Source organism: Erinaceus europaeus, chromosome 9 (genome assembly GCF_950295315.1).
Source record: "Erinaceus europaeus chromosome 9, mEriEur2.1, whole genome shotgun sequence".
Taxonomy (NCBI): Eukaryota; Metazoa; Chordata; class Mammalia; order Eulipotyphla; family Erinaceidae; genus Erinaceus; species Erinaceus europaeus.
In genome coordinates this window covers 83,240,404-83,266,675 of record NC_080170.1, presented here as the reverse complement: position 1 = coordinate 83,266,675, position 26,272 = coordinate 83,240,404, and the positions used below count along the sequence as shown (strand labels likewise).

The 26,272-nt window shown below is 37.7% G+C and overlaps 1 protein-coding gene across 2 annotated transcripts in view; it reads right to left on the bottom strand.

The window, feature by feature from the left end:
- The window catches only part of IGSF11 (immunoglobulin superfamily member 11), a 184,526-nt gene that overhangs the window by 3,862 nt on the left and 154,392 nt on the right, over positions 1 to 26,272 (bottom strand). For both annotated transcript variants that reach the window (XM_060198320.1, XM_060198319.1), the window contains 4 exons: positions 12,631 to 12,794; positions 12,166 to 12,373; positions 9,467 to 9,622; positions 703 to 825 (listed from right to left, as the gene is read on the bottom strand). In XM_060198320.1, the coding sequence (XP_060054303.1) occupies positions 703 to 825; positions 9,467 to 9,622; positions 12,166 to 12,373; positions 12,631 to 12,669 (526 nt within the window). In that variant the 5' untranslated portion in view covers positions 12,670 to 12,794. The remainder of the gene's footprint in view (positions 1 to 702; positions 826 to 9,466; positions 9,623 to 12,165; positions 12,374 to 12,630; positions 12,795 to 26,272) is intronic.

Below are 26,272 nucleotides of genomic sequence, written 5' to 3'. Positions count from 1 at the left end.
TTAAAATACCAAAAAGTTATCAACTGAAGATAAGTTTCCGGCATAGCTGGACACCTAACAATTAAGTAGACATAAGCGATTAGGAAATGAATTAAAAGAACTGCCAGCAGCCATATGATCTTTGCAAACTTTAAAAACAAAGATTCATTTATTTATTAACATGAGCGGGTGAGGGGGAAGAGAGAACCAGAAGATCACTCTTGCACATGCAATCCTGAGGGTCTAAGTTGGGAATGCATGCTTGGAGTCTAGCACTTTATCCACTGTGCCACCTACCAGGTGCACTAAAAACTTTTAAATAGTTATCTATAGCACAATAAAAGATGATTTGACGATTGGGGAGATAGCATAGTATCAGCACACAGGAGTTGCATGTAGAAGTCCCAGGTTCAATCCCTAGCACCACCATAGCCAGAGATGAGTGGTGTTCTCGTAAGAAAAAAATGATCAAACTGATGTGATTATAAAGACATTGGATCCTTAGTGGAAAATTATGTTCTCATAAAGAGGATATACCTTTTGGCTGAGAAGCATACTAGCACATTTATAAAATACTTTCAATAACAATTAAAACTTAATGAGTTTATATTTAATCTTCAAATAACCAAAGGAAAAAAAAAACAATGAATTCTTTATTCTGAGGCTTCACAATGACTTTGGCATTTCAGAACCAGAATAAATATTAGAATTTTAGATACTTACGTGAAATAACTTGGAGATCCAAAAGACAGGTGCTGGTCCCAATGGCATTAGAAGCCACACACTGGTATAAACCTGAAGACAGAGCACTGAGGTTCCGGATGGTGACTGTTCCCTGTACCTGGTCTGTCACAAAAATAATAATCAAGTGAAGATTTAGGGGAAAAATAAATAGAAAAATAATTCATGGAGAGTAATATTATAGAATTCATAAACAATAGAGTATTGTGTTTGGTCCCTTAATGTTAATATATTAGCTTTTTTCTTTCCCCAAAGCACTGCTCAACTCTAGCTTATGGTGGTATTGGGGATTTAACCTGGGGCATCAAAACCTCAGGCATCAAAGTCTTTCTGCATACCTATTATGATATCTCCCTTGTCCATTAGTATTAAATATTATAATCAGAACATTATAATAAAAGCCCTTTACTAAAAGAGAACTGTTCTAAAAGAAGATGATCTTGCAATTCAATCTACAGATTAGCTTGCAGTCTTCCATGTCAATAGCCTTCTCTGAGTAAACTGTGTCTAATTCCTCTTCTGGAGGAATTATACCAAATTAATTATAATTAACACCAAATTATAACCCTGATGAAATGCAATAACATGAAGTGAAACTAGTTACAACTTCTGTGCCTGAGAGTATAAACTTTTACTCCATTCCAACAACTACTACAACTGTTTGTATAAGTCCAGATCCTCCAAGAAGCAGATGCCAAAATAAATGAGAGGTTTATTGGAAAAAAGAGAAATGCCAGTAAAGAGAAGTAAAGAGAAAAAAGAGGAAGCTGGGGAAGGTAGGGGAGCTCAGGCAATTCGGGGCTGGTCCTTGGTAGTGGAGAAGGAAGGAGGGTATTGTTAGGGTAAGAAACTTTTCAGATTCAAGTACAGTTTTTTGAAAGTTTCTATCAGTCCAATGGTCCTGGTCAAGGGTATAAGGCCAGGGGGTTCTCTGAACTAAAGTCACCAGTTAAAAAGAGGACCACACCTTGAAGGAATTGGGCTATACTGAGACACTGGCTGTGTGTAGTTAGAAGACACCTGCCCTGGGTGCAAAGCAGTGGTAGATCCTGGAGGAGGCATTTGGCAAAGTCAGTCAACTGAGTTCTCTACAGCACTTGATGTGAGCAGTGCATTCTCTAATCTCCACAGTGATATTACCAAGAGATGCTTCAGTTCACATTTCAGTAATTTATCAATCTCTGTGTTGTTTGATTATAATATTCCTTATAAATTAAAGTAGATATCATTTATAGTGGGAATAATAAGCCAAAGCTAATGGTTATTATATACCAAATATTGGCTATACTTTTAGATGTACTTATCTGCTATGTGTTTAAGAATTTTTATATTTTATATTTTGTAATATATGCACTTGTATTTTGTATTATATGAATGCTATTTATATGTATATGTTATTATCTCAATCAATACAATGACCTAATATAGTATCATTATTAATAATATAATTAAACAGATAAGGAGACAAAAGTTTAAGATGGATAATATTCAAAGAGAACTGAAATTGGATAGAGGGGACTCCCTAACCCACGGACAGAACAGAATAATGCAACCCTATCAAATCAACAATTCAAAATAACTACAAATCAAACAGTAAGTTGAAAAGCTTCCTAATGACACATTTTTGGCACAAAGTCCATTAATTTCCAAAGCAACTACTGAAGCTATCTCTACCCCAGGCTGACTTATAGCACTAAGATTTAGTTTGCTTGTTTCTGTTGGTGATCTCCACCTCTATCCAGGTCAAACACAGAAGCAGAGATAAGGGGTCAGCAAAAGCTGCCCCAAGCACAGTATGCATTCATTTGTTAAGTCACTTAGCAAACATTTACTGAGCACCTTTTCTGTTTATGCGATAAATTCTGAGGATAGTAACACAATAGAGGACAAGATAAACTCCTTATCTTAAAAACACAGCAGATAAATAATCACAATAAACAGAACCACCAGTGGCCTTAAAAGAACAGGGTGACTGAGTACAAACAGACTATCTCATTAACATGAGTGAATTCTGAAAGGTCTCCAAATACCCATAGCCCTCAGGGTTATCTTTCCACCTTTGAAAAGAATATGGTGGACAGTGTTATAAGTGGCTCTGAATCACATGGAATTGACTTCATTACATAGGTCAGACAAAAGAGGGGTCCCCTTCTTTTTATTTAATTTATTTTGCTTTTGTTTTAATGAGAGCTAAATTTAAAAGGCAAACTGTAAAATGTGGCTATCTTTCTTTCCTGTGCAGAATATGCTGCTTGATGTATTTGGACATTTGGATTGTACTGCAACACTCAAGTCCACATACCTGGCAGTAACTTGATTTGAATTTGTGTTTTGTTTTGTCTTGTTTTGTTTTGTTTAAAAACAGTAACAACTTTGAAGGCTACCAGCACAGTCAAGTCTTTAGTGAATTCACTCAGATGCTCAGGCCAGTCTACAAGGACAATCCGCTCTCCACTGTGTTCTATATGATCTCCCAACTCTTCTCTAGATAACTATCCTAACCTCTCCCTAGAACCATCTATTCTCTAGTGTAAGAGTATTTATTGTAATTTCTCCCTTTATATCATTAAGATGAAGGACTTGTTCTCTCTCTCTCTCTCTCTCTCTCTCTCTGTCTCTATCTCCCTCCCTCCCGTCAATACCATAGCACCAAAACTTTCTTCAATTTAGTGGTGACTGGATTTGAACCTCTGTAGTATAGATGGCAATGCAGCACACTATACAAGTGAGCTATTTTGCCAGCCCAAGGGCTGGGGTTTTTTCATTCTTGTGTTAATATCTTCAGAAATTATTCATCTCACAGTAAATGTTCAATAAATAAAGGAAGGAAGGAAGAGAAAGGGAAACGAAAGGAAGGAGGGGGCTATCTTCTCTTCATTGTCTATTGTAGTGAGAGCTTTACATATATCTCATTTATCTTCATGACAAACTTAGGCAGGTTATATATTCCTATTACTCAATGGTGAGAGAGCTCAGAGAAGCTATGCAATTTGTTCATGATCACAACCTGTAGCAGTTTACAAAATCCAAAGCTCATAATCACCAAACATATGCCTGACTCAAAACCAAATATGTGCTATGTTGCATTTATAGATATTTGCTAACCATGAAATGTTCCCAGGCTGCTAGTATTGAAGTAAGCCATCTGCATAACTCTATCTTCAATACATACTCTAATGTCATCTTGTAAAAAAAAAAAAAACAAAAAAAACCATAATATCTGGGAAAGCACATCCATAATACTATATATTTGTCTTGTCTTGCCACTGTTTTCCTAAGCCCTGAACTTCTAGGAATTAGATCAGCTCACATTGAACCAGTACTGTTGTTGACATTTCCATAGAGATAATATGGGGAATTTTAAATAGTTGGATCTAAGCAGCATTCTGGCATGTAGACAGAGGTAAACACTAAGATTCTTCCTTTGAAAAGTTATTTATTTTAAAGGTGAAATCCCTTTGTCTCTAGAGATACAGATACCAGAAACAGATTGATTTAAGACTTGGTCCTTAAGTGAGGTTGACATACCATACTAGAACAAACTCAGGATGTAGTCAGAGACTGAGGCATACTGAAAAGACTGGCTTAGCCAGAAGCAAAACCTAGTTGTTTATACAGTAAAAGTAAGTAAATAAATAAGACCAGTAAAATGTGTGGGTGAAGCAGTGTTTTTAGTTCATATTCTCACTCACTCATGCTTTCTCTCTCTCACACACTCTCACTTTCAAACATAGAAATAAAAAATTGGGCCAGGGAGATGGCTTAGGAGTAAAAGACATGCATAAGGTCAATCTTTAGCCCTGTGTCTGAAAAAAAAAAACAAAACTCATTTGATTGTAATTGCCTTTCCCCCTTCAATCTCAATTTCTATGTCTATCTGAAATAAATTTCAGAAAATGTCTAACTTTTACAGTGTAAAGCTACAGAATGCATATTTACTTCTACTGATAATGCCATTCACAACTCATCCTCCACCATTATTTTCTACTCAAGAATCACTTTCCTATAAAGTTCTTCCTAGACCCTTTAGGAATGACTTCTATTTCCTTAATTTCTTAGTACTGTAGATATTTTCATAATATTATGTATGCAATACTATAATTATCACTTGTTATCTGTCTTCTCTACAGCAGATTCTGGAGTAAAAATATGCTTCTTTATATTTTTCTACCTTCCCCAGTACTTATCCCGAAACAAGTAATTGCACAGACTAAAGGCTCTGTCTCCATAAACACAGGCATTTATTTAAAGAGGGCCTAGGTAGTGGCACACCTGCTTGAGCACACACATTACAATGTGCAAGGTCCCTGACTGAAGCCCCTGGTCACCACCTGCAGAGGAAAAGCTTTGCGAGAAGCGTAAGTAGTAGTATAGGTGTCTCTCACTCTCTCTGCCCCCCCCCCCAATTTGTCTTCATCTTAAATAATTTTTAACAGTATAGATGAATGTATAAACAAAGGGATATGACTGAGAAATTGCTAGTATTTAATTTTCTAAAGCAGATGCAATACTGAACAATGCTTGGACTAGGTTTTTATTTTTTTAATTTTTTTATGCCAGAGAACAAAAAGGGAATTTTTGTTTGTTTGTTTTAGGTCTGAATAACAACCTGATAAAAAGAGAGCAAGTCCCTCTTTTTTGCTCTCCATGAATTATGGAGGTTTTTGTTTTTGTTTTTTTCCCCAGAAACACCTGGAAATAGGTGTGCTGTTGTGTCCTTCTCAGTGCTGATATAAGACAGCACCAGATGTCAGCTTCTCATAGTATTAGTAATGTTCACTTCAATCATTTGATTAGAGCGGCAACCAACAACACTCAACACTGTAAAATTGATATTTTTTTCTCTGAAAGTAATGATGTAGTTATTATCAATGTAATTACTTCCTTTGAAAATAGTAAGTTAGATAACATACTTTCGAACTGTCACCCACATTTCAGAATCCATATTTATTTAATTTATAAATTGTGTTTGATGTATTTATGTTTAATTCTTTATTAATGAAATTAAACATTGTTTTACAGAATTATTAAGTTACAGGAGCATTTTCATAACCACACTTGACTGAAATTGCTGACTGAAATTAATGAAGAGATAAAAGACAACTACTGGGTGGTTTAGAAACCTTATTTCCTAGTTGCAAACTTCTGAGTCTTCGTGGAACTTTTGAATCATTCTGAATAAAGTACTCCCATGTCTGACACATAAACAATAGCCTTGTTCCCCACTTCCCTAAGGCCTTGCTCTCAGAGTCAGTATTTCTCGACTTCTCGTTTTCTTTTTTGTTGGAAAAATTTAAAGTAATTCTCATAACTAGTCCAGATTTTGAATTTTAAAAGGTGAAACATTTTCATCTTTGCTTGTCACATTTACATCTAAAATATCCAGGAATATTCAAGTTGCAAAGAAGATGCACCACAATTTGACTGATACACAGTATTAAAAAACAAAGATACAGAAGACTTTATAGGTATCTCATAAGTTACATACAACAGATATTGTAATTCAAACTGTTTTATATTTCAAAATCATATAATAAATCAGAGAACTTTAATGCTGACACAGAGAACCATAGGAATAATATTGGTCAATTCTCTTGGTTTTACAAAAAGGTGACATAGGGGCCAGGTGGTGGTGCATCTGGCTGAGCGCACGTTACAATACACAGGGACCCGGGTTCGAGCCCCTGTCCCCACCTATGGGGGAAAGCTTTACAAGTGGTAAAGCAGGGCTGCAGGTGTCTCTCTGTCTCTCTCCCTCTCTATCACCCCCCATTCCTCTTGATTTCTGGCTGTCTCTATCCAATAAATAAAGAAATTTAAAAAAAATTTTAAAAGGTGACATAAAGAGTTGAAATGTCACAGGAAAAGTTACTGAAATCTAGAATACGAATTTTGTTTTCAGGATTTCAAGACAAGAATATTTTGAATATTCCACTTACAATGGTAAGATTAACTAGTTACTTCACTGGAAAATGCATTTAACCCATAGTGTGGCTGAAATAGTAATATGGAACAGTATTATCACGGTAATCATTTTTAAATCAACTTCAAATTTTACTGAAAATAGTGGTCCGGGAGGTGGCGCAGTGAATAAAGCATTGGATTCTCAACCATAAGGTCCCAAGTTCAGTCCCCGGCAGCACATGTACCAGAGTAATGTCTGGTTCTTTCTCTCCTCCTATCTCTCTCATGAATGAATGAATGAATGAATGAATGAATGAATGAATGAATGAATGAATAAATAAATAAACAAATTCTCTTAAAAATTTACTAAAAATAAATTTTGGGGGTGGGTGGGTGGTGGCGTACCTAACTGAGCACACATGTTACGATGTGCAAGGACCGGATTCAAGTCCCTGGTCCCCACCTGGAGGGGGAAGCTTTGCAAGTGGTGAAGCAGTGCTGCAGGTGTCTCTCTCCCTCTCTATTTCCCCCCTCCTCTCAATTTCTGGCTATTTCTATCTAATAAATAAATAAATAATTTTTAAATAATAATAATTTTGGTGGGGGCCACATGGTGGTACATCCAGTTGAGTACACACATTATTATGCACAAGGAACAGGGTACAAGCCCCAGCTTCCCACCTGCAGTGGGGAAACGTCATAAGTCGTGAAGTAGGTGTACAAGTTTCTCTTTTTTCTCTCTTTCCTTCCCTCCATTTTCAGTTTCTCTCTGTCCTAGCTAATAGCAACAAAAAGGGATGAAGGAGGAAAAAATTGCCTTCCAGGAGTGGTGTATTCTTTGTGCAGGCACTGAGCCCCAGTGATAACCCTGGTGGCAATAAATAACAATAGCTATTTTGTTATTATTATTACTACTTGGGCTACATTAATTAAAATGTAACAGGAATTTCCATTAATATTTCTGATAGGGCCCTTCTGGGAAATTACAAGTTCTTAAGAGACTGGTGGTCTAGTTCTTTGATATGTCTAGCTTCATCATATAACTTCAGCTTTTATTTTTCCATGATAGTAATATATTTTCTATATAATTCAAATCCATAGGTGTAATTAAGAGTGTGTGAAATCTGTCCATTAACTTAAATTAAAAAAAAAATAGGGAAGCTATCAAGGGAGGAGATGGGATACAGAGTTTTGGTGGTGGGAAGTCCATGGAGTTATACCCTTCCTATTTTACGGTTCTGTTAGTGTTTCCTTTTTATAAATAAAAATTTTTTAAAAGGATGTGGAATACCACCCTGAGAATGTATATATGCTCAAATGAACAAAAAACCTTTTTCATAAATAACTAGTTTACATTCATAGTTCCTCACTCACAGCTTCCTAAAGTCATAGATCTTTCATATGTCTTAAAAGATAAATGCATGCTATACTAAGTGGTAGAAATGAGTTTTCAAAGTACCTATACTGTGTGGTGGGGTGGGGGAGGTAAGGGGTGTCTGGCTGTTAGAAAAACCAACCATGTGATTGGAAAATTGGAATTTCCAGCCCCACTTCCAGACCTGAAGGCGAAAGGAGCTGGAGACTGAGTTTAGTTGCCAGTGGACAATTAGTCAGTCATGACAGAAACAAATCTTCCATCAAGTCCAAAAGGAGGGGGAAATGAGAGAATGTAGGAGTGTGCATATAGAAAGATAAGAATTGGGGGAGCTTCCAGATTGTTGGACATGCAGCGATTGATTGGTGGAGAAAGGTTCTCCTGGTGGGGGCATGGAAGCCCTACACATAAACATCATATCATAGAAATCTCTTCTATAAGGGTTATTTCTGTGCTACATCCTTTTGAAGTTAATAAATCAGTAATTCTTAGTTCTGTGAGCTGCTTTAGCAAATCAACTGAGCCTGAAGAGGGGTGATACAGACTTCTAATCTACAGTCAGTTGGTCAGAAGCACAGGTATGAAGATCCTGGAGATAAGAGTGTATAGATGTAGCATAGTCATGGAAGACTGGAGTTCCGTAGAATCTTATATTACCTTTGGGTGGTATCCAATTGGAGTTGAATTAAAGTGAGCTCTTGGATACCATGCGAGACTGATAATTAGGTGTTGGTGTAGGAAAGCCCATGCACACACCCAGGTGGGAAATGGATCCAGGGACCTTGTTTGGGGATAATTTAAAGTTTGAGGCTGCTGAATTCTATTTTCTTGAAGTAGAAGACCTTCATATATAGTTCTATAATTTCTCCTTTTATTTCACACATTTACCAAGGGCACATCTTTTACTAACAAATTTAAAAGCTGAAATTACATGTAAAAATAGCCATAATAGTTGTCTCTTCCGTTTTTACCTGTCTGGTGTGACCAACACCTGGGTCGCCCATGATTTGAAGCCTTTTCTGTTCACCTCCCCATTTTCCTCCTCTACTAAACTCAAGGCTGAAAACAGGATGATTAACCCTCTCATGGCCATGTTGATGTTTCTCATTTAAAGTGGGCAATTGTGTCAGAGTAGGAAGTAGACTGTCAGATATAATAAACTTCAAGGGTTGTCCAGTAGACAAAGAAGCTACCACTTAACAGTTTCAAATCTTCCCCCAGAAGAACAAAATTTCCAATTGTAGTTCCCACTGGATGAGATGCATTTCACAAATGTAGTTATGAGAAAAGAAATGGTCTGATTCACTATAAAGTTGAAAACATAAAATGATCCAGATGGTTTTTACAACAGTTAAAAATACAGCATGTTATTTTTTCCAAAAGTTAAGTAAATGCTCTGTGAGCCTTAAATAAGTCAGGATTTTTTATAACTAACTAATTAAATGGGTAAAGCAACATCAGACATACCCTGAGTGGCTGTTGGAGGTAGTTTGAGGGTATTGTCTAATTTCTCCCAAAGGTAAGTTGGTCGAGGAATGCCTTCTTCTGAGCTGCAGAGCAAGATGACATCACTGCCTACATCCTGGGATCCTTGGATTTGGCAGTGTGGGACAGAAGGGGGAACTGTCATAGGAAGAGTAAACAATAAGGCATGTGTTTACTGTAAACCAAACAATGCTGGAGGAGATATCAACATCCTAGGTATTTAGAACCTCAGATAAGACTGTTTAGAGAACACATACCAGAAGACTCTCTCCTGAATGCAGATACCAGATAGTTATGTGCTAAGCACAGGACTTAAGCATTAATGCAAGTTTAACAGCTTCATTAACTGAAAGCTTTAGTTGTTAACAGTATTAAAAGAGGTTACATTATTTGTTTCTCAAGGTATCTTATCTAAGCAAAATTCTTAGATCCTTCATGTTAATATACTGCCTCTGAAAATATTAGTGAATACAACCATGTTCACAGCAGCATTATTCGTAATAGTTAAAAGGTAGAAAACTTCCAAATTCCCATAGAAGAATGAATGAGTAAATAAAGTATGGCTCATCTATACAATTAAATACTATTCAGTCTTTAAAGGGAGAGAGATTTTATCACATATCACAACATGGATGAACTTTAAAACATTATGCTGAAAAATAAACCCATCATGGGCAAAAGTAGTTATTAGTGATTCCACTTACATGACGTATGGATAGTCATCAAGTTCATAGAAACAAACATGAAACAATGGTCTCTAGGAGCTTAGAGAGTGAAAAAAAATTTTAATGAGTGTAGAACTCTGGTTTGGCAAGATGAAAGCAATTCTTTCATTTTATGGCTTTTTCCTTTCACCAGATCACCACTCTTTTCTGGCTAGTAAGGGTGCCAGGGATTTAATTTGAGATTTTTTGGATGTGAGTCTCATGCACTAAAACTGTTTTATCTCCCTGACTCTGGAAACAGTGCTGGAGAATGGTTATAGAACTATGTAAATGTACTTAAAACTATAGAGCTTTACACTTAGATTTTTGTTATAATGGTAAAGTTTCTGTTATATATATATATATATTTTAGCACGATTTTTTGAGGTGCTGGAAGTTAATGTCTGAACAAGTTCATTGCTCCTAGGTCAATTTTTTTTCTTTTATTTTAGAGATGGCAGAGACATATATGGAGAGAGTGACAGCAGAAGATGAGGAGACACTACAACACTGCTCCTCCAGCCATGAAGCTTCCCCTAGTGCCCCCTTTGTGGTGCCGGGGCTATAACCTAGGGCTTTATGTGGCAGAGTGCACATCCTGACAGTTGAGCTATCTCCTGGCCCCTTACTATTTATTTTAACTACTGAAAAAGTACTGATTTGAGTAAAGACATTTCAATTTCACTCTTTGCTTACTGTTTATACAACCTTAACGGTTATACAAGAAGCATAACGGTTATGCAAGAAGACTTTCATGCCTGAGACTCCAAAGTCCTAGGTTCAATCCCCTTCATCACCAAAAACCAGAGATGAGCAGTGCTCTGGTGGTAAAAAATAAAAAATAATAAGTTTATGTAACCTTGGAAAAAGTCATAATCTATTTGGTCTCAGAATTGAGACCAAATTGATCATATATTTATCATTTAAATAAGAATACTTGAGAATTAAAGGATGCATTATTAAAGTTATGGCAGTACAACAGGTACAAGCTGAGGACTATAATGACTGTAGTCAGTACTGCATGGACTTATTTTCACAAGTACTGAAACTTGTGCTTCATGCTCCTGATATATCTACCTTGATTCAACTCCTTTCAACAATACAGCCTATACTGTAGAATCTTAAGGGAGATGCCATTTTAAAAATGTAGTAATGATTTAATAGCGGTTTATAAGATTATAAGGTTACAGGGTGGGAGTCAGGCGGTAGTGCAGCAGGTTAAGCAAACGTGGTGCAAAGCATAAGGACCCACTTAAGGATCCCCATTGGAGCCCCCAGCTCCCCACCTGCAGGGGAGTCGCTTCACAGGCAGTGAAGCAGGTCTGCAGGTGTCTGTCTTTCTCCCCCACTTTCTCTGTCTTTCCCTCCTCTCTCCATTTCTCTCTATACTATCCAACAATGATGGCATTAATAACAACAACAATAAAACAACAAGGGCAACAGAAGGGAATAAATAAATAAATATTAAAGAGAAAAAAAAAGTTACAGGGTATATAGTTCCACACCACACTAACCACTACCAAAGTCTGTATCACTTCTAGGAGAGGTCACTTTTGAGGACATTTTATACCTCTCTCTCTATCTTCAGGGGGAAATATCATTTAGAAATAAGCATTATTTCTGGTACACTAGATAGCTCCCCCATTAGAGCGCACACTTGGCTATGTATGGAGATCTAAGATTAAGCCCTTAGGACCACATGGGGTCTTCTACACCAATGAAAGCTTTGCGGTGCCTTTTCTTTCTGGTTTTTTGTTGTTTTTGTTTTTGTTGTTGTTCTCCTCCTTTGTCTCTGCCTCTTTCTCCCTCTCTGTAATTACATGAAATTAAAAGGAAAGCAAAAAGATCCTGGCAGAAGAGAAAGCAGAGAAAGGACACAAGCATAGTGAGGGTGCAGGAAGACAGGAAGAAGTATAAATGGTTGAAATAAGATTCATAAGTAAAGTAAAGGTCCCTGAAACATGTCCTGCCACTTACCGAGAACTGTGAGGCCTGTGACTCCAATGTTCCTGCCCCCTCGGTCTGGAAGGTTGTTGACTAAACACTGGTAGGTGCCTGTATCTGAGAGCTGTGTGTTATTAATGAAGATTGAGACATTGGTGGCTGGCATGGTACCTGTAAATCCTACCCGCCCATGGAATCGGGTGGCACCATCAAACATTTGTCCACCCTGATATAGAATAACCTGTGAAAGAGAGTGAAATAAATAAACTGCCTACTGCATTTCCTTTAGACACATAGAAATAACTAAGTAGTAGGTAGTAGACTGTGTTAACATCAGAATACTCTTATTTCTAATCTAAGAATCTCAAAGTAACAAAAAAAAAAATTGGTGATAACTCTGGTGATCACTTAATTGCAGAAATTAAATATGTACCCATTAAACATTCTCTTCCACAAAGATTAATATTTTAGAGGCAACACAGTATGAAAAACAAGTACCTGTTCAGGCTGGTTAGCATTGGAGAGAGGAATGACCATCCAGATGACATTGAGGTTAAGAAGGGCAGCACTAGTAGAAAAAGTACAGGGCAGGACTGCTGTCTGTCCTCTGGCTACCTGTATACTCGCGGGGCTCTCAGAAACCTCCAAGGAAGCAGCTACACCTACAGAGGAAGTCAGAAAGTTATGTGTCAGTCCCTTCTGACAGGAATATGATTCCCTCAAGAAAGTTTATGCATTTGCACTATCAGTAATATAAATGAATTAACCTGACAGTCACCTAACAACTATTGACTAGTCATTGTCAAAATGAGAAACAAACAAAAACCAGGTCATTCCCTTCCCTCTTAGAAAATAGAAGTAAATCATTTGGAGGACACATGCTCTGTTTTGTAAGACAATATCTGATATTACACCAGAATCAGATACAACATGGAAGGACTCATTTAACAGGGTCTGAGAAAATTAGAAATATTACTGAGATGAGAAATAAACCAAACATTTTTTTTAGATTTTTATTATCTTTATTTATTTATTGGATAGAGACAGCCAGAAATTGAGAGGGAAGTAGGTGGTAGAAAGAGAGAGAAACAGAGAGACACCTGCAGCCCTGTTTCACCACTTGCAAAGCTTTCCCCCTGCAGGTGGAGACTGGGGGCTTGAACCCGAGTCTATGAGCACTGTAACATATATGCTCAACCAGGTGTGCCATCCCCCCAAATTTTTTGACAAAATTGTGACTGTATCTTTTTTATTATTAGTGACATAATAATGATTGACAAGATTGTTGGATAAGAGTACAATTCCATACAGTTCCCAGCACCAGAGTTCCATATCTCATCTCCTCCATTGGAGGTTCCCTATTCTTTGTCCCTCTAGGAGTATGGACCAAAATTCTTTTTGGGGTGCAGAAAGTGGGAGATCTTGCTTCTGTAATTGATTCTCTGCTGAATACGGATGTTGACAGGTTGATCCATACCCCCAGCCTGTTTATATCTTTCCCTAGTGGGGTAGGGCTCTGAGGAGGTAGGATTCCAGGACACACCAGTGAGGTCATCTTCCCAGGGAGGTGAGGTTGTCATCATGGTAGCATCTGCAACTTGGTGGCTGAAAAGCATTAAGATATAAAGCAGAACAAATTGTTTAATAATCAGGAACCTAAAGGTAAAAACAGAGCAGATGGCCTTTGTGTGGGAAGAAGCTAGGAAGCCTATTTTAGGTATATTCTAGGGGGCCCATAACTTTTCTAAGTACAAGTGTCAGAGCACACTGTAAAAGTAAATGTGTAGGGGCTGTAAGATACTTCACCCGGTTGAGTGCACACTTCATCATGCACATGGACCCAGGTTCAAGCCCCCAGCTACCCCTTAAGAGCACCTGCATGGGGAAGCATCATGAATGGTAAAGCAGTGTTATGTTGTTTCTCTTACTTTAGTTTACCATGAAAAGAGGAGTAGTGGAAGGGGCATGCATGGATGGAGTCATAGAAATAATCCTGATGGTAAGACCAACTAAGTAATATAACTTATCTTGAATTAAAGCACAAAAAATTTAGAATACTCAGTGGTATCATGCAGGCATGAGACACTGAGTACATCCCATCACTGCATTTGTATGTTAACTCTCTTTTCAGTCACCAGGTTCCAGGTGTCATCAGGATGCTGGCCAGACTTCCCTGGATTGAAGACCCCACCAATGTGTCCTGGAGCTCAGCTTCCCCAGAGACCCACCCTACTAGGGAAAGAGAGAGGCAGACTGGGAGTATGGACCGACCAGTCAACGCCCATGTTCAGCGGGGAAGCAATTACAGAAGCCAGACCTTCTACCTTCTGCAACCCACAATGACCCTGGGTCCATGCTCCCAGAGGGATAGAGAATGGGAAAGCTATCGGGGGAGGGGGTGGGATATGGAGATTGGGCGGTGGGAATTGTGTGGGGTTGTACCCCTCCTACCCTATGGTTTTGTTAATTAATCCTTTCTTAAATAAAAAATAAAATAAAATAAAATAAAATAAAAACACAATAGTGTGGGATGGATTATAAAACAAAGCTCAGCAGCATGCTTCCTACAAGAGACCTGAAAGCTATAAAAAAACAACCAAGAGTTAACGTGAAGGGATGGAAACTGCCGGGCGATCATTTCTATATTTTTCTATGCAAAAACGCGTTCGCACTTTTCCAACAACCCAACAGTATTCTAAGCCAACAGAAAGTTTTAAAAGGCAGAAGCAGTGATACTTATCATTTTATTTAAACACCTGTACCTTTTAATAATTACAACTGAAGCAACTAATACCCATGGATTATATTGTGGTCAATAAGTCACTATATTTATAGCACATAAAAAAATTTCCAGCCAAAATAGGTTTTCAAGAGATATTTACAACTAGGTAATAGAAAGGGATGATTACAATAGGAAGACATGACAATCATTAAAATATAATCTATCCAACATAGCAGCACTTAAATATATAAAGCAAATATTAAGAAACTTAACCCCCTCACCCCACCTCATGTAACTCCATCCAATGTGAAATAAATAAAACAAATATTTAGGCAAAATATGCTTAGGGGTTGGGTAGTGGAAGACCTGGTTAGTGCACATGTTATAATGCTCAAGAGCCCAGGTTCAAGCCCCCAGTCCCCACCTGCATGGCGGAAGCTTCATGAGCAATGAAACAGGGGTGCAGGTGTTTCTTTCTCTCTTCCTCTTTATCTCCTCCTCTAGTCTCAATTTATCCCTAACTATCAAGTATAAGAAAAGAAAAAAGGAAAATAAAGGAAAAGCAAAGCAAAGCAAAGATAAAAAATAAGCTAGCTACTGGGAGCAGGGAACTCGTTATGCATGTAACAACCCTCGGCAATAGCCCTGGTAGCAAAAGGAAAATAATAATAAAAACACAAAGAAAAAAGACCTAAGGGGAGACAGTGACAACACAACAATAATACTGGGGGTATTTAACACCCTACTTAAAGCAATGAAAAGATCATCCAGATAGGAAATTATCAATGAGACAAGCACCTTAAATAGAAAAGTCTATAAAACAGAATTAATAGATGTTTGTATAGCTTTCTACATTAAAAACAAAAACACACATTCTTTTCAAGTGGTCATGGAACATTCTCAAGCACAAACCATGTTTTGACACAAGACAAATTTCAATACATTTGTGAATCCAGAGGCCACGGATTCAATCTCTAGGACCCCATATGCCACATTTGAGCTGAGCTTTAGTTTCTCTATCTCTCATGAAAAATAAATAAACATGTTGTAAAAAGGTATGAAGAGTGAGATCACATCAGGCATCTTTTTGAATCATGCTAGAGTGAAACTAGAAATTAAAATGAAAAAGAAGAAAAATGATAAAATTGTGGATAATAAAGGATATGCTATTAAATAACTCTTGGGCCAATCAAAGATAAGACAAACAAAATACCTGAGGGATCAGGAAGATAAGTCAGTGGTAAAACACATACCTTGCACAACTGAGGACCTGCATTTGATCCCCAAGCAAAATAAAAACATAATTTTAAAAAATAAACAGTAGTATATAAAAATATACAGCAATATAAAAATAACCAGCAAAATAATTTTTCCAAGTACCTGGAAAGAAGTGAGAATAAGATATGAATTATCAGAAGCTACAGGAGTACAGCAAAAACAATATTAAGAAGGAAGTTTATAACACTGCAGGCCTACCCCAGGAAGTAAAAATCACAAATAAACAAGCTTATTCCTAATGAAGCTATAAAAAGGATGAAAAGAAAATCAAGTCAGTAGAAGCAAAGAATTAAAAGGGCAGAAATGAATGAAAAAGAGATGACAATATAACAGATATTACAGACATAAAAAGGATGGTAAAAGAGTATTATAATCATTTCATGGTAACAATCTGGATACTCTAAAAGAAATAAAATTCTCAAGACCGAATTTCAGTTCAGGACTGAATTAGAACTAAGGAGAAAAACTGAACAAATTCCTCACAGAATACTGAAAAAGTTATCCAAAAAAATATACAAATAAAGCTCACTTCAATGGTGTACTTTTAAAATTTTCTTTATTGGGGGGTTTACAGTCAACAGTAAAATACAATAGTTTGGACATGCATAAAATTCCCAATTTTCCACATAACAATTCAACCCCCACTAGATCCTCCTCTGCCATCATGCTTCAGGACCTGAGCCCTACCCTCCCACACCCACCCATCTTTTACTTTGATGCAATACACCTACTCCAGTCCAAGTTCTGCTTAGTGTTTTCCCTTCTGCTATTGTTTTTTCAACTTCTGCCTATGAGTGAGATCATCCCATATTCATCCTTCTGTTTCTGACTCATTTCACTTAACATGATTCCTTCATACTCCATCCAAGATGGGGTGAAGAAGGTAAAATCACCATTTTTAATAGCTGAGTAGTATTCCATTGTGTATATAGAGAACTTGCTCAGCCTCTCATCTGCTGTTGAACACCTAGGTGCCTCCAGGTTTTGGCTATTGTGCTGCTATGAACATGGGTATACACAAATCTTTTTAAATAGGTGTGTTTGGTTCCCAAGGATATATCCCCAGGAAAGGAATTGCAGGGTCATAGTGTAGGTCCATTTCCAACCTTCTGGGAGTTCTCCTGACTGCTCTCCACAGAGGTTGGACCAATTTACATCCCCACCAGAAGAGTGCACTTTTTTTGTTTATCTTTATTTATTTATTAGATATAGATAGCCAGAAATAAGGAGGGAAGGGGGATATAGAAACAGAGAGACAACTGCAACACTGCTTTACCACTTGCAAAGCTTTCCCCCTGTAGGTGGGGACTAGGGGCTCGAACCTCGGTCCTTGTGCATTCTAACATATGCACTCAACCAGGTGCAGCCACCAAGAGGCCCCAATAATGCACTTCTTTGCTATGTATGTGCCTCAGATTTGAGCCCAGTTCCCCAACACATTGCAGGAAGCTTCAGTGTCTCTTTCCTATTTCTATTTTTCTCTTTCCTCTTCCTCTCTACCCCCCCCCATGAAAAACAAATATAAAAAAGCAACTTCCCAAAAACTAAGCCGAGGAAAGCTGGCTTTACTAGTGCATTATAGTAACATTAAAAGAAGTAATTCCTCAGGTTTCTGTGCTAAATGGGAATATACATGGGCCCTAGCTCAGGTCAATGGTATTTGTATATTTTCCTTATGTTTGGGAGCTACTCGTTGTCCTAATCCATCTTTCCAGCCCTATTCTCAACTCTGATAACATCTTCCCAGACAATATTTTTAGTCCACCTACATGTTAACTATCAGGCTCAGGCAAGAATTACAAAGTCATGAGCCCCTCAGAACATACTTAAAATAGACTTCCTAGTTTCTTCCCATATGCAGACCCCTAGTTTCATTTACTCTATTCCTACCTTTGGGTTCCTGTTTATTAAACAATTTTTACTGCATTAAATCTTACTGCCTTTCAGAAGCCAGCAAGTTGCAGACACTACTATGATGCCATCCTGACTTTCTGGGCAGATGACCTTACCCAAAGTCTCACCTCTCCAGAGTCCTACCCCACTAGAAACAGGCTGGGAGTATGGATTGACCTATCAATACCCATGTTCAGCTGAGAAGCAATTACAGAAGCCAGACCTTCCACTTTCTGGTACCCCATAAAAAATTTTGGTCCACAGTCCCAGAAGGATAAAGACTAGGAAGCTTCCAATGGAGGAGATGGGACACTGAACTCTGTTGGTAGGAACTGTGCGTAATTGTACCCCTGTTACTTTACAATCTTGTTAATCATTATTAAATCACTAATATTTTTTTAAATAAATCATACCTATATTTCTCTAGCTTTTACCAAAAAAATGAATAAAGAAAGCTACTAAATAGATTCGAAAAATTAACATTCTCAAGAGCCAGGCGGTGGCACACCTGGTCAAGCGCACACACTACAGTGCGCAAGGACCCAGGTTCAAGCCCCTGATCCCCATCTACAAGGGGAAAGCTTCATGCCAGGCTGCATGTCTTCCTCGCTTCTCTCTCTCTCTCTCTCTACCTCCTTCTCAATTTCTCTCTATCTCTACCCAGTAATAAATAAAAATATTTTTAAAAAATCAACATTCTCTTGTTTCTGAAAACAGACTAGAAAATAAGTTAAAAAAAAGAACAAAAACTATGTTCTGATAAACATAGATATGAAACTCAATAAAATACTACTAATAAAATTAGTTCAACAATACACTGCAAGAGTTAAACACTATTATCAACTATGATTAATTCTAGGGATGGAAGAATATTTCAAAATATATGCAAACTAACAGAAGTGTATGCCATTTCAGCAAAAGAAGAAAAAAACACAATCATCTCAATAAATGCAGAAAATTCATTTGCTAGAATCCAACATCTTTTTTTTTTTTTTTAACCAAAGCACTTCTCAGCTCTGGTTTATGGTGGTGTGGGGTCTAAACCTGTACTTTGAAGCCTCAGGCATGAAAGTCACTTTGGATAAGCATTATGCATTATTTACCAATCCAACAGATTCAACATCTTTATGATAAAAATCTTCAGCAAAATCATTATAGAAGGAATGTGCCTTACTTAATGAAGACCATCTATGTCAAAGCCACACCAACACTGTGTCAGTTGTAAAGATTTGAAAACTTTTCCAAGGTAAGGCCAATGACAAGGATGTTCGTACTCACTACTATATTGAATACAGTACACAAGTACATGAATAAAAGTACAAAAAGTATTCAAATAGGAAAGAAAAACTATCATTACTGCAGGTGACAATATGATATACATAGAAAATCCCAGTGGCTCTAGTAAAAAGTTATTAGAAATAATAAATACCATAAAATGACATGCTACAAAAGTAAGACAATTATCTATTGCATTTCTACATGTAAGTGACAGAAAGAGAAATGAGAAAAATAACTTAATTTCCCCCAATCAAAATAAGAAGTACCATATATATTGAAGTAAAATTCACAAAAGAAGTACAAGATCTGTATACTAAAAACTACAAGATACTACTACTGGGGGAAAAAGAACAGAAGCCATTATGGATTAATGTCAAAGCAGATACAGTACAACTCACATCAAAGATTCACTGCAGCCCTTATTAATAAGCCAATGACATTCTTCACAAAAAAAGCAAAAAATATAACAAAAAAAAAACCACCTCATGAAACATATTTAAAAGTATAAAAGGCACAAAATAACAAAAGCAACTCTGAGAATGGGGGTAAGGAAGATGGAGAAATCCTTCCCATTTCAATCCATTCTACAAAGTAATAGTAATCAAAACAACATGCTTACTGGAATGCAGATCGATCAATGATAACACAAGTAAAAGCTCAAAAATTAAAATAAAATAAAATCACACACTGAAAACTACTACAAAGGCGTCAAGAGTAGACAGAACGAGGAAGTCTAAAGTGGTTTTTACAAAACCTGAACAAACACATTTAAAAGGAATGATATCAGATCACTATCTCACACCATATGTAAGTCAGTTTAAACTGGATTACAAACCTGAATTTAAGACCATAAACTATACATTACATAAAAGAAAATATAGGCAATCCATCCTATACTTTGACTGCAGAGATGTCTTTAGGAACTTAGCTCCAAATGTGGGGGGGGGGCGGGTAGCAAAAACTAAATTTAACTACATCAAACTAAAAAAAAAATTAATGAGTTTTCTTTAATTTATCTTTTTCTTTTTTAAAATTCATTTAATTATCTTTATTTATTTATTGGACAGAGACAGGCAGAATTGAGAGGGAAGGGGGTGATGGAGAGGGAGAGACACCTGCAGCCCTGCTTCATCACTTGTGAAGCTTTCCCCTTGCAGGTGGGGGCCAGGCGCTCAAACCTGGGTCCTTGTGCACTGTAATGTGTGTGCTCAACCAGGTGCACCACCACCTGGCCCCTAATTTTTTTATATAGAGCAAAATAAACTTTCATTAGAATGAAAATACAACCTATTGAATCAGAAGAAGATATTGTGTATCATACAAGGGTCAGTGAATCAATATCTAGAATATGCAGTTAGTTCACAAAACTCAGTAACAGAGTCAACTGGTTTAAAAAGTAAGGAAAAGGTAGGGCTCCAGGACAATGGTGATGTCATCTGCCCAGGGAAGTCTGTTTGGCGTCATAGGAGCATCTGCAACTTGTGGTTGAAAAGCAGCATTAAGATATAATGCAAAACAAACTGTTTAATAATCAGGAACCTGAAGGTAAGAGTATAGTAGATGAGATTTAGGGTTTTCATGTTGGAAGATGCTAGGAAGTCAATTTTAAGTATATTCTAAGGGGCCCATGATGTTACTAATTTTTGCCTAAGACCCACAATTAACATGCAGGTGGACTAAAATTATTGTCTGGAAAGACGGTGTCAGAATTGGGAATAGGAGCAGAAAGCTGTATCAGGGAATAAAGTAGTTCCCAAATATGGGGAAACTATATAAATACCACTGACTGTAAACACCATCAATCTAACCTAGGGACTATGTCTATTCAAGGAAAGATAGAAACAGGCTGGGGGTATGGGTCGACCTGTCAATGTCTATGTCCAGCAGAGAAGCAATTACAGAAACCAGACCGCACACCTTCCGCAACCGATAAAGATCTTTGGTCCATACTCCCAGAGGGCTTACAAAAATTAGAAATATCATTGGCCCCTTGGAATATACCTAAAATAGACTTCCTAGATCCTCCCAACATAAAGACCCAATTCTCATCTACTATATTCTTTTTATATATAATTTTTATTTATAAAAAGGAGGAAACACTAACAAAAACCATAGGGTAAGAGGGGTACAACTCCATAGAATTCCCACCAACAGAACTCCATATCCCATGCCCTCCCCTGATAGCTTTCCTATTCTTTTTTGTAATTTATTTATTTTCCCTTTTGTTGCCCTTGTTTGTTTTTTATTGTTGTTGTAGTTATTATTGTTGTTGATGTTGTCATTGTTAGGACAGAGAGAAATGGAGAGAGGAGGGGAAGACAGAGAGGGGGAGAGAAAGACCTGCAGACCTGCTTCACCGCTTATGAAGTGACTCCCCTGCAGGTGGGGAGCTAGGGCTCAAACCAGGATCCTTACTGCCCAACCCCCTAGCTTTCCTATTCTTTATTCCTCTGGGAGCATGGACCAAGGGACATTATGGGTGCAGAAGGTGGAAGGTCTGGCTTCTGTAATTGCTTCCCTGCTGAACATGGGCATTGACAATTCGATCCATACTCCCAGCCTGTTTCTCTCTTTCCCTGGTGGGGCGGGGTTCCAGAACACATTGGTGGGGCCATCTGCCCATGGAAGTCTGGTTGGCATCACAGTAGCATCTGGAACCACCGATGGTCTGAAATCCTTCCCTCTCCCCAGAATCCCAAGTTGAAAGCTGCTTTTATCCAGAGCTCACACCAGGTGTTGCCTCCAAGTCGTCATTTTGGCTCGGCCTCCCATCTTCTATATTCTTACCTATAGGGTCATGATTATTAAACAATTTGTTCTGATTTGTATTTTATTGCTTTTTCACCCACGAACTTGCAGATGTTATCATGATGCCAACCTCACTTCCCTGGGCAGAAGACCTCACCAATATGTACTGTAACACCACCTCTCCAGAGCCCTACCTAACCAGGGAAAAACAGAAACAGGCTGGCAGTATGGATTGACTTGCCAATGCCCATGTCCAGCAGAGACAGACCTCCTAGCTTCTGCACCCCATAACAATACTGGGTCCATACTTCTAAAGGGATGGGATACAGAACTCTGATGGTGGGCATTGTATAGAATTGTACTGTCTTAGCCTACAGTCTTGTCTATCAGTATTAAATCAATTTTTAAAAAACTGACTGCTCCCCCCAAAAAAGAATAGGGAAACTTCCAATGGAGGGGGTTGGGCTACAGAACTCTGGTGATGGGAATTGTATGGAATTGTTTATGTTTGAGGCTTGATACTATGTGAAATAAACCTTTGAAAAACTTTGGGGGTCTAGCGGGAGCACAGCAGGTTAAGCACATATGGTGCAAAGTGCAAGGACCAGTGTGAGGATCTAGGTTCGAGCCCCCAGCTCCCTACCTGCAGGGGGGTCGATTTATGGGTAGTGAAGCAACCCATATCCAACAACAACAACAGCAATGACAACAACAATAATAATGACAACAAGGGTAACAACAAGGGCAACAAAATGGGATAATGGCCTCCAGGAGCAGTGGATTTGTAGTGCAAGCACTGAGCCCCAGCAATAACCCTGGAGGCAAAAAAAAAAAGTAGGTAAGAAACAGAAGTAGATACATAATAACAGTTTATTTTAGTTTATATTCTGTGGGAAGTTGAAAGCATTCCCAAAGAAGACATAAAGTTGATCAAAAGGCTCATGAAAAGATGTTCAGCATCTCTTATTAGGAAAATGCAAAACAACATTTCACTTCACACTTGTAAGAAATACTATTGTATAATAGCCAAAAAGCAGGAAACAAGCATTACAGAGGATATGGAGAAAAGGGAACACTTGTACACAGTTGAATTGGAATGCAAATTGAACTGATCTTTAAATAAAGTGATATATATATATATATATTTTTTTTTCATTAAGTTGAAAACAGACACTACATAAGACCAAGATACTACACATCTACACATTAACTTCAAAACACCAATTTGAAGTGATATATTCACTCTTGTGTTCCTTACAGTTTTACTTATAATAATCAAAAGTTGGTGATCACTTAAATAGCAATCAACTGATGATTTGACAAAAAAGATGAATATCTGAATTTCTACAATTTGTAACATCAGATGAAGCATGTTATTATGGTTCATGGTATTATGCTAAGAGAAATAAATCATATAAAGAAAAACAAGGGGAGTTGGGCGGTAGTGCAGTGGGTTAAGCATGTGTGGCGCAAAGTGCAAGGACCTGCGGAAGGATCCCGATTAGAGCCCCAGATCCTCATCTGCAGGGGAGTCGCTTCACAGGTGGTGAAGCAGGTCTGCAGGTGTCTATCTTTCTCTCCCTCTCTCTGTCTTCCCTTCCTCTCTCCATTTCTCTCTGTCCTATCCAACAACGACGACATCAAGAACAACAACAATAACTACAATAATAAAACAACAAAGGCAACAAAAGGGAATAAATAAATAAATCTAAAAAGAAAAGAAAAACAAATACTGATTTTACTTTTGTGGCATGTAAAGAACACATAAATGAGTGAACTAAATAAAACAACAACAAAAAAACCTTTCGACTATAGATGCACCTAATGAAGTATATATACATATTGATTTTGAATTAGTACACATAAAACTTACTATTATAAAGCAATATTACTACAAAAAATAACTCAAAAACTGAAAGGATAACTGTAATAAGATTAAGAGAGAAACAAATTACTTGATTTAAAAAATGAACCAAAGACTAGGTAGAGCATATTATAGCAAAGCAAAGGACTCTGTACTAGGAGGAGATGGGGAAAAGACAGAGTATCCACTGCATAATGGTGAAGAGGGCTTTGGGTTGGGTTGGTGGTGTGCGTCGTGTGTAGATATCCACCACTGGAGTATAAGAGACTACCAATGTGTCAACAACTGTTATACCAATCATTATTTCCAAGTAAAATGATAAAGGAGCCAAAGATCTTAATAGAATTTTCACCAAAGAAGATACAACTTAGAAGAATATGAAAAGAAGTTCCACATCTTATAGCATCTTGGAATTCCAAATTAAAACACAAATTACAAGTTTGTATATCAATGCACACTTAGAAGAATGACCAAAATCATTTAAAGTGAAAGGATGGAAAACTATCATATAGGCTAATATACCACAAAAAAAGGCAGGAACAGCTATTCTCATCTCTGACACAACAGACTTTAAATTAAATGAAATAATAAAAAGATAGGCAAGGCCATTGCATAATGATTAGAGGATCAATCAACTAAGAAGATTTAACAATTATTAACATCTATGCACCCAATGAGGGTCCATCTAAACACATCAACCACCTACTGAAAGAACTACAAAAATACATCAATAGTAATACAATAATAGTGGGGAAAAACACTAATTTTAAGGGGGAATAAGTACCCCTATGTTTCACAGCTTTATTATTCACTATAGCCAAGGAATGGAAGTAGCTTGAGTGCCTTTCAAGAGATAACTGGATAAAGAAGTTACGGGATATACGTCAGAATACTTTTGTGCAATCAAAAAAAGATGATATTGTATTCTTCAGGACAAGTGAATGGAACTGGAGGTGATTATGCTTAGTAAAATAAATGAAAAGGTGAAAGGCAACTAGTAGATAGTTTCACTCATGTGAAATCTGGAAAACTGAGATGCGGGAGTCGGGCGGTAGCACAGCGGGTTAAGCATAGGTGGTGCAAAGCACAAGGACCAGCATAAGGATCCCGGTTCGATAACCCAGCTCCCCACCTGCAGGGGAGTCGCTTCACAGGTGGTGAAGCAGTTCTACAGGTGTCTTTCTCTCCCCCTCTCTGTCCATTCCCCTCCTCTCTCCATTTCTCTCTGTCCTATCCAACAATGACGACATTAATAACTACAACAATAAAACAAGGGCAACAAAAGGGAATAAATAAAATATTTTTTAAAAGAAAAGGTGAGATGCATAAGCTTTTAAAAATAATAAAATAACCAAAACTAAAAAAATTATCTCTGAGACTGAGGACTATGATAGTTATTGTCAGAAAAGTGACAGCATAGAACTCTGGTGGTGCGTGTACTGTGGGACTATACTTTGTAATCTCACAATCCTGTAAGCCACTGTTAATAACAACTACAAAATGCCTTAGGAAATAAAAACAAAACATCTTCATGTTAAAACCACTATAAGAAACGATTACACACCTACTGTAATGGCTTTAATAATTAAGTCAAAAGCAAGTGCCAACAAGGATGTAGAGAAACTAGAATCTCACTCATTGCTGGTGGAAATACAAAATGGCACAGCCACTTTAGCAAATACAAATGGACTTTCCAGCTTCTGCCAACATGAAGACTCCAATTCTCATCTGCTATATTCTTACCTCCGAGTTCTTGATTATTAAACAATTTGTTTTGCCTTATATCTTAATGCTCTTCAGCCACCAAGTTGCAGATGTTACCATGATGCCAACCTGACTTCCCTGGGAAGACAACCTCACCAGTGTGTCCTGGAAACCCCACCTCCTAAAAGCTCTATACAGAAAGACAGAAACAGGCTCGGGGTATAGATGGACCTGTCAATGCCCATGTCTAGATGGAGAAGCAAATACAGAAGCCAGACCTTCCACCTCCTGCACTCCATAAGGATTTTTGTTCCAAATTCCCAGCAATAGAGAATAGAGAACCTTCCAGTGGAGGGGATGGGATTTGAACGGAACTGTACCCCTCTAGTCCCATAAGCTTGCCTGCCAGGCTAGCGTGAGGGTGTTTCTTCCCGGGCATGTGCTCACTGGGTTGGAGAGAACTCGACCGGAACCAACCTGGGCTGCTGCTTACTCAGCAACATGGGTAAATAAAGAACGCAACGTGTCTTTATTGATCAGAGACAACGCTTTTATATATTTCGAACTGGAAGTGACAAGCTGGAAAAGGAAATGGCTAGGGAAGGGGGTGGAGAAAAGGAAAGAGCAGGAAGGTAGAAACCTTCCATAGCAAT